Source organism: Hypomesus nipponensis, chromosome 8 (genome assembly GCF_054491055.1).
Source record: "Hypomesus nipponensis isolate SF chromosome 8, ASM5449105v1, whole genome shotgun sequence".
NCBI lineage: Eukaryota > Metazoa > Chordata > Actinopteri > Osmeriformes > Osmeridae > Hypomesus > Hypomesus nipponensis.
The window spans coordinates 8,465,762-8,484,961 of NC_140368.1; the positions used below are offsets into that span (position 1 = coordinate 8,465,762).

Sequence of the window (19,200 nt, forward strand, 5' to 3'; positions counted from 1 at the left end):
GTTCAAAGAGAGCCTCTCTTCCACACCTTGGGGGGGCCCTCTTTGTCCATACGAATGAGAGGTACCGGCGTCTGTCGGCCAAGCGCAAACATGAAAAAACAACTGGACAGGCGCTGGCGTGTGGGGGGAGGTATCTGGGTGCACACTGCGCTAAACCGGAGAGAGGTTAATGATGTTTGAGAACATGATTTTCAATCAACTGTCTCATCTCTGAACGGTGTACAGTACAGTGCAGTATTCCTTGCACCGGTAGTACAGCGCCGAGTCTTGAAGGTAATGAGAAGTGACAGTTACTGCTAATGTTGCTGAGAGTGATACGATCATGTACAATATACTAAGTCATTGTGTCTCTACGGCTTTGTCTCACTACAGCAAGATAAATGAATAAGTCCTCTCAGCACCTGCTAAGAAAACCCTTTTAATATGTGATGGAGAGAGAGAGAGAGAGAGAGAGAGAGAGAGAGAGAGAGAGAGAGAGAGAGAGAGAGAGAGAGAGAGAGAGAGAGAGAGAGAGAGAGAGAGAGAGAGAGAGACAGAGAGACAGACAGACAGACAGACAGACAGACAGACAGACAGACAGACAGACAGACAGACAGACAGACAGACAGACAGAGAGAGAGAGAGAGAGAGAGAGAGAGACAGAGACAGAGACAGAGAGAAAGAGACAGAGAGAGAGAACACTAGTCACTACACAATACTAGAGAGAAACTTTACAGAGCACTCCCACATGACTGGCACGGATGCAAACTATGCCTTTATCTGGACCAGCCCCAGGAACGAGCCTTCCGCACGCCCTCGCACTGACTCAGATATTTCACTTACACAAACACACACGCATCTCTAGACGATACCCCCCTTAACATACAAACACACACACACATGGCCGCTATGACAATAGTCCAGTTAAATGAAAATCAGCATATTATTTCTCCTTGTGGATATGCAAACATGTATTTATTTGTCTGGAGGTAGGCCATCACATATTTTTTGTCTACAAATACATTTATGCTCCTGCCATTTACATTCATGTGCAATTATCATCATGTTTCTGTTGCCTGGGTTATCAAAGGCAAGGGTGTGGGGAGGAAAAAAACTAAAGAGACAGACTGGACAAGATTTTGATGTGTTCCCTGAGATAAATATGTTGAGGGGATTTGGAGACAGAATTAAAATGTCAGCACAAGCTAAGCTGCTGTTCATGCAGAAAGAGAGAGAACAAAACACACTTGAGAGAGAGAGAGCAAATAGCAGGATTGGACCTTAATGTCTGCCGAGCAGGAAAGGGATTCAGATCATCAGGGTGTTTGGCAGTGCGGAGCTTGAGCACGTAGGCTAGTGACTTGGTCTTCATGACCAGGTGACATCTAACTACAAAGGAAATAATCTCTGTCTGTCTGTGGCTCGATTCTGTCGAGAACTGGGCATTTCATGAAGTAGAAAATTGTACGAAGTAGGAAATTGGCATTTACCATTTTGCATTCATTACTTATGTCAAAGACATGAAAATACATTTGTAAAATGTATTTTTTAAGCTTCATTGTGTGGTGCCTCAGACTGTGGTGGAATCATTGAAATTCACACATTCATGGAAGATGCAGAAATTGTATGTATTGAGGTCATAGCTCTGCTGTGAATGTAATTTGGATTTCCTTCTCCCATCTGCTTCTCTTCCCATGATCCTCTAGCTCCACTCTGACGGCGACCGAGGAGACGGGAGCGTGCGGTACGTCCTGACCGGCGAGGGGGCGGGGAGTCTGTTCAAGATTGACGAGAAGTCAGGGGACATCCATGCCACCAAGAGGTTAGACCGGGAGGAGAAAGGGTACTATTCGCTCCGCGCCAAGGCCGTCAACAGGTTCACCAATGAAGCGCTGGAGGGCGAGTCTGAGTTTATCATCAAGATCCACGACATCAACGACAACGAGCCCAAGTTCACAAAGGACCTTTACACTGCCAGCGTGCCAGAGATGTCCAACATAGGTATGTGTGGGGCAGAATAAGAGCTTCAAATAATTCACACTTCAACCATAGACACACTAGGGACCCGTTGACACCATAGACATACTACTGGACACAACTCAATCGCATATTCTTTCTTGGCACAGATTACAATTTGCCTTGTGGTACACTAAAATCACATCAATAGAGATTCTGAACTAAACTACTTGGACTTCTGTTGAAGGTGTGTAGTGTGTTGCTGTCGTAGGGGCTGTTGTTTTGTCTCATCTTTGCGTTGTGCAAAGTGAGATTATTTGTATAACATATTTCATACACAGTGGAAATTCTAAATGCTTTACAGAGGCACAATTACAACAATTTAAAAGAAACGCAAATAAAAACTGCTCAAAAATAAATAGATTCATAAATCTGCATCAGAAGGCAGTGCAGTTCCATACTTTGTTGGTCAAAGGCGTGGGAGGACAGGTATGTTTTCTATCTAGACTTGAACGTGGCAACAGTGGGGGAGTGTGTGATTGTGTCTAGGAGCTGGCTCCAGCAGCAGGGGGGGCAAACTAGCTCAAAGTTGCCTTGCCCTGTGTGACCTAGTTAGTGGCACAGCTAGTTGGCCCAACCAATAATCCAAGCAGTCTGCTTGATATAAATTGTAGAAACACGTCTGAAAAGCATTTTGGTCCTGAGCCCAGGAGTAATTTGTACACGAGAAGTACTTCAAATTTGATTCTGTAACTAACTGGAAGCCAGGGTAGGACTCTTAAGGACTGGAGTTATGGACTCAGTTTTGTTGGTTTTGGTAATAATTCTAGCAGCTGCATTTGCATGAGCTGCAACTGCCTTTGGGAAGGCCTGTCAGGAGGCCAATGTAACAATGCAATAATCCATCTGGTTTCAAAAAATAAAGGCGTGGATGAGTTTCTTATCTTGTTGGGAAAGGAGCCCTCTTACTCATCTCTAGGTGACTGAACAACCCCCCCACCCACCCCATATGTGTGTAAATAACTCTGTGGTGGATCTGGCTGATGCATCTTTCTCAGTTGTGTTGGTACCACACCCACAACCCAAGAGAAGGAGAGCCATGTGGTGTGCTTGGTTCCTGGGATGGCTGCCACATCATTTTCAAATGGCAGTTCTAGTGCAGTCTCCATTCTCCTGACACACCCTTCAGTTGAACAGGTCCATATGTGCAGAATAAGATATGAATTCTGGAAATGCCGCCAAATTCCCCAGAATACATAAACACTAAGGTTAACAGGTTTTATATAACAAAGTGCTTCTCAACTTTTGTTGATGGACCAGCACAGCATATACTTACTTTTCATTCAGACAATAGAAAACAAAACACAGTCATGACCAGCTCCACACACACAAAAATAAAACAACAGCCGAGAAAATATCGACACAACTTCAAACTATACAATGTCAAAAAAACAAAACAACCACAGAGCAGAAATGTAACATGGAAGCCTTTATGTTGCACCGGAGTCTGTATGTACAGTTTCTCACAGCCTCTGACCAAACTATAATACCCCAGCTTGGTACTTTAAGACTTCTGAGCCTTCCACAAAGTTACCCGGATAAGGAATTCTTGATTGGGTCAAATCTTTTGTCATAAATCCTATTACCCACAAAGACTTAGAACCATTAACAGATGCGGCCTACGTTTACTGTTGATGTATTCTACACTTGTATTTGCCATGGAGAGCAGGCTTAGGGGAGCTTACAGAGGAAACAGGACAGAGATGTTACAGAACGCCCATCAGTCCGGATCAATGGGGCTTTATCAATCATAATAATGAAGTCCACTCGATGGAAGAGGAGATTGACTAATTAAATGAGACAGATTACAGGGCGAGCAGTGTTTTGTTACCATGCAAAATAGGTGAATCACTCCAGTAATTATGTTTGGAGTGTATTACTGAGGGATTCTGTGATTTGAGATAATCTTTTAAATACACCATTTTGTTAATGCACATTAGCACGTTCGCAGGCCAGTTTTAGACGTACTGTTGTTTTTCAGTCTGTAAAGGATACAGGCTGTACTGCAGTCTGATGGAACCCAGTCATATAAAAAATTGTCTTTCCCCAAGGAATTCTTGGTGAGGGACTTATAGCATGTCCTTCTAACAATAGGCAATGTATTATGTATGAATATCAAGGTTTACATCATCAACTGTGACCGCCAAGCTTTCTCCCCTGACCTCCAGCTTGGTAGTGAGAGCTGTGGGTCTTACTGCACAGCCACATGACCACCATGCCACTCAGCAGGCATACCCCCCTCGGAGAAACAGACCTGCACTCATCCCCCTCAGCAGGGGTCCCCATGGCAACCACCAGGGAGGTGTGATGTCAGTGCTTGACGGAGCATGTGTACATGTGACTGCCTCTAAATGTCAGCCCTTTAAATGTGACCCCAAACTCCCCTTCTGTGTTGTCTCACCTTGTTCACTTAAAACTGTGACAGAGTAGGCCAGTTTTTTTTTTTCTTTGTTCTTTTTTCACTGAGGGCTCAGCCCTAAAATGTGTTTTCCATGGTGTCCGCAAAAGACATAAGCTTGATAAACAATGTGATGATGGTGTGTAGCAGTTTTTTTTGTAATATCTGTCGAATCAGAAAAGCCTCTTTTGGGCTTATACCAAGGTTAAAATGCTAGTGCTCAAGGTTGATTGAACTCCAAGATATTCTCCTCAACTGTCACTCCCACAAGAGAGCACAAGTGTCCCTCCCCAAATGACAAGGGCAACTGCTTTTGAATAGTGCTCCACAAAACTCTACCATAAATGTATCCATATAAATTGTCTGCAGCGTAAGTCTACATAATACACAGTTTATGCTTTTACTATGACACACCCCAGTAAAACAAAGGATTTTTCAAAACCAATGATTAGTTAGTGGCTGAATAGGGTAGATTTTTGGATTACAATTGGTTTTCTCCTCAGACCAAAGATGTAAATCTGAAGAACTATAAACATTGCTATGTAAGCTATAATAATATTGTATCCCAAATCACCTCAGATCATTATCATTCCCCCATCAAACTTGTGTGATAGGAACTTGCTTCTCCCTTGGAGACATCTATATTGACTTCGAATTAGCGAGGTATCACCAAGTTATTATTCTGTTGGATTGCACAATTGCTATATTTATACCCATTTGCCATTAAATATTTCTACTCAATTAATTTTCTTATGCATTTAATGAGGCAGGACTGGTCCCCATGAGGCGTTATTGAGAGGTAGCACTTGGCTAACACTTTCCCCTTTGTTCTGTAGAAACTGTGCTTTCAGTCCCTGTGATAAAGAAAATGGATCGCAATCGTTGTCTTGCATCAGATATTAGCCTTGTTAGACTCCACAGATCTTCGGATACACTAATGGGTTTCTCTGGGGCTCTGTTGTAGAAGGAGGAGTGGCGCCACTACTGCGATTCTGTGATATAGATAGAAAAATACATCAGTCTTCAGGACTTGTTATTGATTTGTCTGGTGATCCATCATGCGAAGCGTCCCTGTAAAAGCTCCTGCTTGAGATAAGGTCATTATCGAGAACGGTTCACACATTCACAAGCCATGGCGACACCACGGAAGAAAGTGCTTTTACTCGCCAAGCAAACCTCCTCTGGGAGCCGTGGACCTGCGTCCCGCTCCAGCCCTTCCTGATCCCATGTCACATGACCTCTCCTCAGGTACCGTGGTGATGCAGGTGACGGCCAACGACGCTGACGATGCCACCTATGGAAACAGTGCCAGGGTGGTCTACAGCATCCTGCAGGGTCAGCCGTACTTCTCAGTGGAGCCTGAGACAGGTAACCTCTCAGATGACCCCTCCCTATCCTCCACACACACACTTCTCCTCGCAGGCAGTGAAGAGAGAGAGTGAAGAGAAGACGATAGACCGATCGCTGAGTCACCACTCTACTCTAGCTGTAGTCTAAACCTACAATCCGGCCACTGCTGCTAGTTTTAATCATGTGTAATGTGTCCTTTGGAATCCATCCCGATGCTGTGTTTTGCTTAAACAAAAGGGGAAATGGCGAGCCGAAAAAAAAAAGGCCATGTGCAGATTAGTGCACAGCTTAGCTGTAATATGGTTTATCCCAGATGTGGCATGTCAGCTGGCATCACCCCACCCTTAAAAAAAAAGACATGCCTGGACATGAAATTATACAGGATTTTCCCGTATCTGTATGCTATATAGACAGTATGTGGGCACTCACACGAGCGTGTGCGATTTGAAGACGGTATGAAACATGAAATGGAAGTGAAAGAGAGGGAGAGCAACACAGGGAGACATCAGGCACACTGCACAAGTTTCCCTTCTGCCCTTCTCTCCTCCTCCTCCCTCTGTAGGAGAGTGTACCTGTCCTTCAGTTAGGGATTTAGCTTTGTTTAGGAAAGAATACTGCATCCTTCTAGGCTCCTGTCACTTTGGAAGAGATGAAAAGAGAGGATGATTAAGTGTCTTTTGTCCCGTATCCTTTGCTCTGCCTCCACTGTTTTTCGATGATGTATGTCCTCCATGGAGAAACAGAGAAGGGAACTCTGAACTCCTGTCAATGTGTCGTCTCTTTGGTGTGTTTTTCCCTCTCCATTTCTTCCCACTCCCTCTCCACCTTTTCATATTCCTATTTCACTGGAAAAGACAGTAGGATAAAGTACTGTAAGTCTATTCGCGGCAGCGTGATGGAGTGCACGCGCAGAGACAAAAGTCGTGGCAGGCGTCGACGGAAGATGCGACGCCGCCTGTCACCTAATACGCAGTCAATTACGGCTTCTGTCAGATCAAACGTGTCACGCTGAAAGTTGGGGGGATTTTGAAAACGCTCTGAGAGAGCTCGAGCACCTCTTCAAAGTGCATCCCCCCCCTCCTCCTCCCCCCCCCCCCCCCCTCCCCACACACACACGCGCACGCTCAAACACCCAAACGAAAGAGAAGTGCTTGTGTTTAGACCATAACACTCTTGGGTATTTGGTGATGCTTTGGGGTTTCGGTTGAATGGAACACAGCGCCTCGTCAACTCTTCTTCTTTTTTCTTCCATCTCAACGATTCTCATGCCGTACTCACAAACTAACGAGTCTGATTGCGTGTGGTTTTTCTCAGGTGTGATCAGGACAGCCCTCCCAAACATGGATAGAGAGGTGAAGGAGAACTACCAGGTGGTGATCCAGGCCAAGGACATGGCTGGACAGATGGGTGGGCTCTCAGGGACCACCACAGTCAGCATCACCCTTTCAGATGTCAACGACAACCCCCCGCGCTTCTCCAAGAGTGAGTGTGGCACCCTGTTCCACACCCACACGTCAAGTACAGGGGACTCTCGAACACACACAAGCACACATACTTTTATACAAACACACAAAACCCTGTAAACACATTTTTGCCATATTTCTCACTCACACGCACACCCACATGGAAACCTCTTTAAACACATTTCACATTTCTCTCTATCTCTTTCTCGCTCACACACACACTCTCTCTCTCTCTCTCTTTCCCTCTCCGAAGCTAAACCTAGTCTCAGTTGTTGCCAATCAGCCATCCTCCATCTGGTGTCAATTTCAAAATCAGTCTGGATTATTACAGTGCGCTGCTGGCCGGGTACTGGGCATTGTGCGACGGAGGCGCCCTCTTGAAGCCAACGAATAATTAAATGTCGAGCCATATGATGGAGCAAAGGGTCCTGCAAAGTGCATCAGATCACACTGTAATCCTTAAGAATGAAGAGTCTCTCTCTCTCTCTCTCTCTCCCTCTCTCTCTCTTTGAAAATCGCAGTTTCTCGTCTCTTCCCTCATTATGGCTAATCTCTATGCGGTTCTGTTACTGTTCTTTGTGTTCTTTTGTCTCCCTCTGCGTCTCCTTGTCTCTGTCTCTCTCACCCTCGTTTTCAATCAACTTTTCTTTGCTCATCCACTGCCTTCTTTCTAGGATCCTGCACATCGTCTCCCTCCCAAACCCTCTTCCTCGCTCGGTTTTCCCCTCTCCCTGTCTTTCCTCTCCCTGTCTGTCCTCTCCCTGTCTTTCCTCTCCCTGTCTGTCCTCTCCCTGTCTGTCCTCTCCCTGTCTTTCCTCTCCCTGTCTTTCCTCTCCCTGTCTGTCCTCTCCCTGTCTTTCCTCTCCCTGTCTTTCCTCTCCCTGTCTGTCCTCTCCCCTGTCTTTCCTCTCTCATGGTTGCGAATTGCAAAGACAGCTAAAGCAGATTGACAGATTACTGGTATCATTTTGTTCCCCACACAATAACAACAGTGTGTGTGTGTGTGTTTGTTTGTGTCAAAGTGTGTGTGTGTGTGTGCGTGCACGTCAGTGCTCGTGTGGCTTGCGTGTTCATGTGTGTGTGTGTGTGTGTCTGTATGTTTTTCAGCCACGGTTAAATTGACGGCGCGAGCCAAAACAGGTTTTTCCGCATGGCACGACGCACGCGAGCGTGGAAACCCTTCCTCCATTCATCACCCTCTCGAGCAGGGAGACAAGCACTGTCATCTCACCTCTAAGGATCGACAGGGAGGAGGAGAGACGGAGAGAGAAAGAGATAGAGAGAGAGACAGGGTGAAGGAGAGGAAAGGGGGTAGACAGAGAAAAAGGAAGATGGATTTGAAGGAGAGAATGGGTGATTGTGTGTGCGTGTGTGTGTGTGCGCGTGGGGGGGGCAGACGGATGGAGGATGAGGAGAAGAGGAGAAGACAGAGAGACAGAGTGAGAGCAGAGAGGATATTGTAATGGGACACCCAGAAGAGGCAGAGTGTCAGGCAGCGATATCATTGTTGTCTGCCAGAATGATGGCTCTTCCTCTCCACCCGATGCTAAATACCTGTTAGCCCCAGAATCCTGCTTACCGCGTGACACGTGCCTCTGTCTCTGCATGTGTGAACGAGAGTGGTTGTCTGTAAGTCAGTGTGTGTGTGTGTGTGGGTGCCTGGTTGTGAACGCATTTATACATGCATGCGTGTGCATGTCTGAGTGTGTGTGTGTGTGTCCGTGTGTCCGTGTGTCGGTGTGTCGGTGTGTATGCGTTCGCATCACCGAGACCTGCCGAGTCAGGCATTGCCAAAACACTGTCAGCATGTTTTATTGGGGTGTCAGTGCTGTTTGTCTGGGCAGGTCGTGTGTATATCACGTCCACAAGCCCCACAGCCCAGCTATTTATTTTAGCATAGCAGATACAGTGGGCTGCCCAGAACGACAGGCAACCATCAATTTATCTGGCCCAAACAAGGAAATCATTTATCCCCCCCTACCCCCTGCCAGAAATTGGAAGAAAAAAAAACAGAACAACCGATGCCTTCACAAAACAAATTGCATACAATTTACGCCGGCTTAGGTGATGCCGGTTTTAACTTGGTGTGACTTTAAAAGCTGCCGTCGCACAACGTGAAGTGACGCACCCAAGTCAATGACAATGTGCATTTTTGTTGTGGTGTGATTGTGTGCCTCGGGGACCCAGGTGTGTATGAGTTCAGAGCCCCGGAGTCTCTGGAGGCCGGCTCTGTCGTGGGGGTGATCCGAGCTGTGGACGCTGACATCGGGGAAAACGCCGCCATGGACTACCGCATCAGCAGCAGCGATGGGGCGGGCATGTTCGACATCCACACCAACAGGAGCACGCAGGAGGGTGTCATCACCCTCCGGAAGGTCAGAACCCCCTCCCCCCCCCGGATATGCAGCAATCATCAATAACAACCATTTCAACAGGCTTACAGACAAAAGCATTTCATCACAAAGTTTCAAGCCTCATGTCAAGTGTGTAAACAGAACTCCCCAAATGCCTCTTAAGACCATGAGATTAAAATAGTCTTTTATTCCTTGATTTATGAATCGATAAAAAAAGGATTTAAAACACATCTACAAATCCCCTTATCTGACATATTCGGTAACATCGCATCAGGATTCATACAATAACATAAACCTTGTTGTATTCACTTTAAACGACTCACCTTATTGGACGGCAGGTTTCCAGACAGAAGATGTACGGGGATTATTGATGGACAGTATAGATTTGGGAGGGAAGTGTGGCTCCGACGTGTGTTGTGATGTATTCAACGACAATCTGACAGTTGCTTTATCAAGCACCCTCTCACCGGCTCTCGATCGATCATTTCCAGCTCCCATCATTGAATGGAGGAAGATATAATTGCCTTTGCAGCTATAACAGTTCTGTTTTGAGTGTGCTCTGTGATGTGTGTGTGTGTACAGAGCATGGTATACATCTGGGGGTCTCTAATTAAAAGCGCTTGTCTAATGAAAGGGCACACCATTCCCCCCATGTACTCCTGTCACACAGCAACGCTCAGTAACACACGCATGTGTTGCCAATGCCCGACGTCTGGCGTAACGCATGTTACAGCGAAATCAATGAGTCGTATCAAGTTATTTTCGATGGCACCATTGATTTATTTGATGGGTATGGGGTTTCATGCTGTCAGGCGCTGTCTGAGAGCGCAACAATCTGGTACACTAAGTGGAGAACACACACACACACACATCTCTCCTTACAGTGGAGCCCTGCAGCCAGTTTTCTTGCTACGACACATGCACTCCCCTGCAATCCCATCCGATCCTCCTGCCCAGAGTGTCTTCTCTTAGTCAGGCAGGCGGTGTGAGAAGGAGAGGTCATGGTGGCTACTGTGCTTCCCATACCCTGACCTTTAAACTTGAACCCTTTTGAGAGAGAAAACGAGAGACGTGTGACACCGTGTTTGTAACGTGCTTTTAAACTCAGGTCACAGGGTCTACAAAAGACACACCGTACGCCCTGTTTGTACTGATGAAAGGTCACAACGTGCTGTGTATGAAGACTCTACCTTCTGTGTCTCCTCCTCAGCCTCTGGACTTTGAGAAGAAGAGGACATACAGCATGAGGGTGGAGGTGGAGAACGTCTACCTGAACCCACGCTTCCACACCATGGGCCCCTTCAGGGACGAGGCTGCCGTCAAGCTGTTCGTGGAGGACGTGGATGAGCCGCCCGTTTTCGAGCGAGCCAGCTACGTCATGGAGGTGAAGGAGGACGCGCCCGCCGGCCTCGCCATCGGCTCCGTGAGCGCCGCAGACCCCGACGGCAGCCGCAGTCCTGTCAGGTAGGCCTGCTCACATGACCGAGTCCTGTCAGGTAGGCCTGCTCACATGACTGAGTCCTGTCAGGTAGGCCTGGTCACATGACCGAGTCCTGTCAGGTAGGCCTGGTCACATGACCGAGTCCTGTCAGGTAGGCCTGGTCACATGACCGAGTCCTGTCAGGTAGGCCTGCTCACATGACCGAGTCCTGTCAGGTAGGCCTGGTCACATGACCGAGTCCTGTCAGGTAGGCCTGCTCACATGACCGAGTCGTGTCAGGTAGGCCTGCTCACATGACTGAGTCCTGTCAGGTAGGCCTGCTCACAAGTGGGAGTAAGCCGTCATAGCCTGAACACAACGCAGAGGCAGTTAGTTAGAACACAGGAAATGGTTTTTTTTACGTTAATGATAACTCCCCACCCCCATATGATGTTGGAGACAAGTTTTATATCAATGATTTTTTATTTTTTATAAATTAATAAAGGCGCTGGCAGGTTTATACTCTTTTGAGGACCTTTCAATTTTTTTTATCTTAGGTCGCCCCATGAGAATTCTCAAGGTTGAACTTCCAGTATTTTTTTTATTACGGGTGTCAAGTTCGATATCATTCTCTTTTATCACCCATCATTGGGAGGAATCTTCCCTGTGGCATTCAGGGATGGCCAGGAGATGCAGGGGAGTGCACAGAAGAGTGGACCAGGGACGAAAGGAGAGGGGGAAAAAGATGAAAGGAGAGGAGAAGATGGGCAGAGTCAGGGAGAGAGAGCGAGAGCAAACGAGAGAGGAGGGACAGTAAAAAAGGCATCTTCATCAGAGTGGACAGGCTGTTATACTCCCAGCTTCCTGTCCCCCTTCCATTCCAGGACGTCCTGTAACCACACAGAAGCAGGCAGGTCTGAAGTCTGCCTGCTGAGAACAGCACTCAGGGATCCCCTGCTGGAAAGAGTGTTGTTTACACACACCATTTTATCACCTCAACCATTAATCAGGGAGGGGCCAGAGCTAGCCGACTGAATTATTGAGAATATTAGAAAAGCAATTAGCAACCCCAGTCGTGCAACGTGGGTGGTTTTTTCCCAAGTTTAGACTTCCCGTCAAAGGCGTGCGGTGGGTGTCGCGATGGAGGCGCTGATAAGCAGTCGGCAGTCGGGGGGGGGGGGGGCGGGTGAGATGAACATGATGGTGACGGTAAGAGACCAAGCACTTTGGTTGGTGCACCCATCCAGGGGTTACCCTTCCTCCCCAACCCCTCCCACACACGTCCTCTGACGTCAGGCCACCCATGAATCACTCGGATGCATCGCCCCCGTCTGGGGGAGGCAGGAAAACAGCACCGCTGGACAGCGTGTTGTGTGCGTCTTAGTGTGTTTGCGTGAAGGAGACCGAGGGCAACGGTCAGTGAGTACCTCCACACCAGGGAACAGACAGGCGTTTTGGTGTTGTTGCGTCTATTTTTAGCCTACCTTACACCTTATAGAGGTAGCGCTGGGTTTGGAATCTATATACAAGATGATATATTGCCATATTTCTGTATCAAACTGGTGTGTCAGTGGGATACTCATAATGACCATTTGTGTGTGTGTGTGTGTGTGTATCTGTGTGTGTCCAGGTACTCCATCGACCGGCGCACAGACATGGACCGGGTGTTTAACGTGCACTCAGGCAATGGCTCCGTGTTCATGTTGAAGAGTCTGGACCGGGAGGAGAACGCCTGGCACAACATCTCCATTGTGGCCACCGAGTTTAGTAAGCAGCTAGGAACATTCTAGAATTTCACCTGAATCAATGAACTACAGCACAACAGTTGGTGTGGTTTTGCTGTCGGATTTAAACATACTGACAGTTTTCTTTTTCTCCAGCTTAGTAGAAGAGATAAGTGTCTCTCTTTAAAGGAGATGAGTGTATTCAGTGAGTGAGCAGCTCTTGGAAAGTAGTTCTAGGTTGAGTCGGTGGCCATTGCGTGAACAAATGCAAACCGACTCAATGGCAATGTGTTATGAAGGCAAATGGCATTCAGGCCTCTGCATGTTATTGATGATCAGCTTTGTCCTATGATAACATCAAGTCACTGATCTTTTGCGTTCCCCAGACAACCCTCGGCAGGTGAGCCGCGTGCCCGTGTACATCAGAGTGCTCGATGTCAACGACAATGCGCCAGCATTCGAGAGCATGTACGATGCATTTGTGTGCGAAAATGCCAAGGCCAACCAGGTCAGTGTACCTTTCATCTGGAATCTTCTGTTTTAAGCTCCAACTTTTGCTCGCACTGACGCTTGAATAACATTTTAGGATTAAAAATACATATGTACACAAAACGTTACACATTAAACCCACACTTTTTATATTCACTTAGTTTACAGACTGCTTCCAGGGCTACAGCCCATTGGCCAAAAATGCAGCTTTTGGCCTTTAATTCCCTGTTATTTCTCAAGCTCCATCCATAAAGAACCTCCCAGTTAAGCTGTGTAAGCTGCTTGTTGCTCTTGTGTGACAGGTGATCCAGACAGTGAGTGCCACAGACCCTGATGAGCCCATAGGGGGACACCGCTTCTTCTTCAGTCTGGCCCAAGAGGTTTCTGGGAAAGCCAACTTCTCAGTCCGTGACAACAAAGGTGAGCAAGATGTCTGCTTCAACAAGCCGGACTGGAGCGTGAACAAAAACCTTAACGAGTGCACGAGCATCTTACGAGCTTGTATCAGCTACACTGTTACAGCTCCACGAGGCCAAACAATTCATCACTGCTACATTGTTTGAGTATGATTGTTGATGGCTTAATCAGTAAGTGTGACGTTTTGTTCGGGGTCGTTTTTTTGGTTCCATCAAATATTGACAGAACGTTGCACAGCACCAGAGCAAACGTGCGTGTAAGTACACACGTCCAAAACGAATGACGTGGGTTTCCGTCCACCTCCCTCCTGCAGATAACTCGGCCTCCATCCTGACGCGCAGGAGCAGCTACAGCAGCCTGCAGCGGAGCACCTACCTGGTTCCCGTGGTGATCTCGGACGGAGACTTCCCCATGCAGAGCAGCACCAACACGCTGACGGTGCGCGTGTGCACTTGCGACCGCGAGGGCAACATGAAGCTGTGCAATGCAGAGGCTCTGACGGGGAGGGCGGGGCTTAGCACCGGCGCCCTGGTCGCCATCCTGCTCTGTGTCATCATCCTGCTCAGTGAGTACATGAATACATTATTGACTTACCAACCGACCCTGCTGAATGAGGAGTTCATTGTAGTTTTGAATGACAGTAAATGACTGTTTTGATTCATTTGAATGACCAAAATATGACTTGACATACGGACCATTGATTCGTATGGTCACTGACTAATTAACCGACTGACCTACAGTGCAAACCAACCAAGAGGCTGAATAAATGAATGAATACATGAATGAATCTCTGTAAATACATACTGTTCATGAAAGGGCAAAACAAAGGGTACATCTTATGTGCCTTGTATCTTATAGTTTATAGCCTTCTTGCTATGCACATGGCTGTGCATCTCCTCCTCCAGACCCTTGCTGGACTTGGGTGCTAGAATTTTCAAGACACTTTCACTGATGTGGCTGGAAATGTTGTGGACCTGTTTTCGTCTGCTACTCCCCCACATCTCTCGGTATAGCCATGCCACTCCCACACACTCTGGCTTCCAGAACAAAAGGATAAAAGGCTGAACAGAAAAAAAAAAAAAAAACTGTCCATTTTCTCCTTATTCTTTAGTGATTGTTGTGCTGTTCCAAGCACACTTATATCTGTCATCTCTCGCTCTATTTCCGTAGTGATTGTGGTGCTGTTTGCCTCCCTGAAGAGGCAGAGGAAGAAGGAGCCTCTGATCATCTCCAAAGAGGACGTGAGAGACAACGTCGTCAGCTACAACGATGAAGGGGGCGGAGAAGAGGACACTCAGGCCTTCGACATCGGCACGCTGCGCAACCCAGAGGCCATGGAGGACAGCACGCAGCGGCGAGACATCGTCCCCGAGGCCTTCTACCCCGCCGTCCGCCGGCCCGTCCTGCCGCCGCCGGCGCAGCGGGACAACGGCGACGTCCGGGACTTCATCAACCAGAGGCTGCAGGACAACGACACCGACCCCACGGCACCGCCCTACGACTCCCTCGCCACTTACGCCTACGAGGGGAACGGCTCGGTGGCCGAATCGCTGAGCTCGCTGGAGTCGGTCACCACCGAGGGGGACCAGGACTACAACTACCTGAGCGAATGGGGGCCGCGCTTTAAGAAACTGGCCGACATGTACGGCGGGGAGGACAGTGATAGGGATTCCTAACAAGAAACCGGCGGGGAAAACAGGAAGGTGGAAATGTCAAACAAACACGTTACACAGATAACACGGTGAGCCTGTGTGTCACGCACCAAGCAACGCTAAAGACAGGAGAGGACACAGATTTCGACGTGTTTGTCAAAGTGCTCTTTTTACCGTCGTCCATGGGGTATGGGCCGGCTTTCTGGTGGGGGGGGGGGGGGGTCTCTCTGAGACTGAAGGAGGGGGGATTCTGTGTATATGGGTATCTGCAAGGCCCAAATATATCTATATATACAAATTTCTTTTTCAAAAGCTGCCTGTGTTGGAGGAAGAGCAAGCCGTTTGTGTGACCTGGCAGATAAGGCGGATATGTATTTTTCCGTGTTTCTGAGACTAAAATAAATGCTGCATATTGTGAGTTCTCTCTTAGCTTGTGTACGTACTGTAATACAAGACAATACGCTGTACAGTTTTTGTTTTTAGAGGATTCATGTCATCCACGAAACCCCGTTTTTTCAAAGCACTGAAGGTGTCTCACCATTCTCACAAACTCATCCTGAAGTACTGTAATGGTTGAGTCCATCTGAATCCAACAGACTCAATAAGATCATCCCAACACAAGGCAATGGTGCGAAAACACCTTGCTTTATTTAAGAGTTCACTAAACCAAACACTCAGTCTCTGAATAAACATTGTAAGTATTCTATCTGTATGTATAATTAATTTTTCTTTTCTTTGCAAACATGTGACATGCACACTGTGTAAGTGTGAAATGCTCAGGCTTGGACGACTGGGATTCTTATGGGGAGAAATAAACAAGATGGGAACTGCCTTGACCATACAAACTGAAATTAAAGGGTGTTTGTGACCTTTCATGTCTATGGAATAGGTGCCTCACTTGCAAGAGAATGTCAGGATATGTGGAGTTGTTGCATTTGTTTATAGAACAGCCACAATTCAAGTGAAACAAAAGCAAGCAAATGAACATGGATTTGGACCAAACGGTGAATATTAAAGCCGTTTGGGGAAACAAAAATGGCCAAAAGCATTCTAATTTTTTCGTGCGTAGGCTACATGCTTCTTTTGATATGAATGGGCTGATAAGCAGACAGATTGAAGTAGGGAGGGGGGCATTAGAACAGCATCAGCGTGCCAGCAGGAAAAAAGGCAGGCTAAAACTAGCACTGCCCTCTCTCTGGCTAAAGGTCAAGTGGAGAGGATGCTGACATTTAGCAGACATTAGAAACACTAATAAAAAACCATGTCATAATTGGCACTAGGATATTATTTTTCCCTCTCAGTGTTCTTCCAAATAATATAGGTCACACAACACATATTTTATGAACCAAAATGTCTAAAAAGCTTAGACAATCCTGGATTAAAAAATAAAAACAGTTTGCTCAACAACATGCATAGGTAATAGTATCCTCAGTAACTGTGGGCAGGTGTTTAAACCTTAATATCTTTTTTTTTTTTTATTGGCCGTTGAGCTCCCACTGAGAGTGGTTATTCCAGATTGTGACAAAATGTTGCTTCAATAAGCATTTACCGTAGTGCAAAAACGCTTCACACCAACTGTTCTTCAGCCCGCGAGGTATACGATCTGAACTGCTGCTCCTGACAGTATGACAGCAGATCGCATTTAATGCAGTTCTTTTTTGTTCTCCTCCCTCAGTTTTGTGTACGTTAATACAGGGTGTCAGCATAATGTCATTACACATCCTTACGCCTGCTTCTTGTGCAGTCTGTTTTTGCCTTCCAGCGGTTCCACCACGCTTTGCTAAGGACAAAACAAAACAGCCATGTCGCTACATGTCGTAACACACCAGTCTCTACGCTAAAGGAAGGGGTGGGAAGGGGTGGGGTGGGGTGGGGGGTTGTAGTCATGGCAGCCTGCCGTACACGGCTATACTGATGTCCTCTTTTTAAAGCTATGCTAGGTCTGTGGGTGTCAATGTAGAAACGGTTAGCCGCAAAGGCTTGACCTCTTGTAATATGTTGGTGACAATGTGAAGTCAACAGTCCAGTTTTGTCAATGTAGAACAATAACGAGAGGTCATGTGACGTAGTTTAAGGGGCCCTGAACTAATGGCCGTCTATCAATCTGCTTTGTACAACGTGATATTTTGTACTGAATATTTATATGACTCAACACGATTAAATATCTTTAAAATCATGACTCTTTGCTCCGTATTGTGTGTATGGGCGTTGACTTTATTCTGTATTGTGTGTAGGTGTGTAGATTGTTTTATGGTGTGTGTGGTGTGGAGAAAAAATAAGAATAATATGATTGTTGAGAGTTCATGCTCATAACAACAACTAAGCATGAACATAAAAGCTACAGTTAGATACAATGAATGGAACACATTTATTACTGAAATATTAAGCTTTCAAGGTGACCCAGTACTGATTTGTATATTTCAAATACTTAGAAACATTCCATTCAGTTTGGCAGCTGCACTGTGTGATAACATTTGGCCCAGGTCTATGAGTGTGACACACCATTTATATTCAGGGCAGAACAGTGGTTGGTTAACAAGCTGGATTTTGTTGCAACTGAATTTTTAATTAGCGGCAATCTATAATTAAGATCTATTCCGCAAATCGCATTGAAGGGGGGCAAAAAGTGTGGATTTTTTTGGTTTTGCGTTGTTTTTTATTGTTCCGGGAAGTGGCAGATGTGAGGCAGATGGTGGCATTTTACAGATATCATGTAATTGAATTATGTGAGGGCCTTCCCTCATCCCAGCTGCCATTCTGCTATATGTAGCCTCTAAAACATAGGTAGGCTGCATCGGTGCAAATAGCAGGTACCAGAACAAACTACATGACTGTAAATGGGTTGTCAAAGTTTCAGATGCCTTTATTATTATTATTTTAAGAATCATCATCAGTATACTTGAAGTACAATTACAAAACCATTTAAAACACCCCCTAGCTCTGTTGTCACTAACGCGTAAACCACGGTGTGTGGCGGCATTCTAGAGATGGTTAAAAAGAGTTCTTCTGCTGGTGTCATCCAAGTTCTTACTGAGTAAGAGCTACACGTAAAAGCAAATTCCCTAAATGTAAATGAGCGGGATAAAACCACTACAGCCTATGTGTTTCCTGGAGCAGGCCTCCCTATCTTCCTACCCAACTGTCTTGGGTTTGAATCCCGGGTTGGACCACACCATGGATCTGAAGATGGACCAAGACGGTGCGAGCGACCGATGAGATTTCCGAGGCTGAACGGGAGCCGTGTCACTTCCTGTAGTCAGCAGTGGCCACATCAGAGTCGCTCTCCTTCTCCTGCCGCTCGCGCTCGCGCCGCATCTCCTTCAGCTCCTGGCGGTATTTACGCTCGATGAAGCGCTTCTGATGAGCCATCTGCGGGAAGTTATCTGGTGGAGAGAGGCAGACCGAGAGAGAGAGAGAGAGGCGGACCGAGAAAGAGAGAGAGAAGCAGACCGAGAAAGAGAGAGAGAGAAGCAGACCGAGAAAGAGAGAGAGAAGCGGACCGAGAAAGAGAGAGAAGCGGACCGAGGAGACGCGATAAAGAGAGAGAGGGAGTGGAAGAGATAAAGAGACATGGTCAGTATCTGATCAAGGAAAAAACGCTCCACTTTTTTCCCATAACGCATGTACATTGGCAGGATGTCACTCAGGCTAAACATGAGAGCCACGTGCAGGCGATGTCATCCCCCATTCACTCCCTCTGCCACTGTTTTCATTACAACAGTCAAATAACAAAAGATTATTAGACAGGCCTCACTAGGTGTCGGTTGCGACGGTAATGAGATCTGATAACATAATTAGAAGGGAACATATCTAAATTAGATGTGCAACAAGACAGGGAAATATATATAAAAATGTCCAGTGAAATCTAAGATGTTGCTCATATGTCTCAATTTGAAAGTATCATGCTTGATAGGCCTGGCTCCTTGGTGTCATATTAT

At 46.6% G+C, this 19,200-nt stretch overlaps 2 protein-coding genes across 3 annotated transcripts in view; one reads left to right on the forward strand and one right to left on the reverse strand.

Moving 5' to 3' along the window:
• LOC146274998 (cadherin-6-like) overlaps nucleotides 1-15,443 on the forward strand; it is a 38,122-nt gene extending 22,679 nt beyond the window's left edge. Inside the window, exons 3-12 of the mRNA XM_084702590.1 lie at nucleotides 1,686-1,980; nucleotides 5,642-5,761; nucleotides 7,058-7,225; nucleotides 9,394-9,581; nucleotides 10,771-11,024; nucleotides 12,611-12,747; nucleotides 13,091-13,212; nucleotides 13,496-13,613; nucleotides 13,924-14,175; nucleotides 14,781-15,443. Of these exons, the coding sequence (XP_084558716.1) occupies nucleotides 1,686-1,980; nucleotides 5,642-5,761; nucleotides 7,058-7,225; nucleotides 9,394-9,581; nucleotides 10,771-11,024; nucleotides 12,611-12,747; nucleotides 13,091-13,212; nucleotides 13,496-13,613; nucleotides 13,924-14,175; nucleotides 14,781-15,286 (2,160 nt within the window). The 3' untranslated portion in view covers nucleotides 15,287-15,443. The remainder of the gene's footprint in view (nucleotides 1-1,685; nucleotides 1,981-5,641; nucleotides 5,762-7,057; nucleotides 7,226-9,393; nucleotides 9,582-10,770; nucleotides 11,025-12,610; nucleotides 12,748-13,090; nucleotides 13,213-13,495; nucleotides 13,614-13,923; nucleotides 14,176-14,780) is intronic.
• Nucleotides 15,444-18,104: 2,661 nt separating this feature from the next.
• The window catches only part of drosha (drosha ribonuclease III), a 62,505-nt gene continuing 61,409 nt past the window's right edge, over nucleotides 18,105-19,200 (reverse strand). For both annotated transcript variants that reach the window (XM_084703042.1, XM_084703041.1), the window contains exon 32: nucleotides 18,105-18,645. In XM_084703042.1, the coding sequence (XP_084559168.1) occupies nucleotides 18,506-18,645 (140 nt within the window). In that variant the 3' untranslated portion in view covers nucleotides 18,105-18,505. The remainder of the gene's footprint in view (nucleotides 18,646-19,200) is intronic.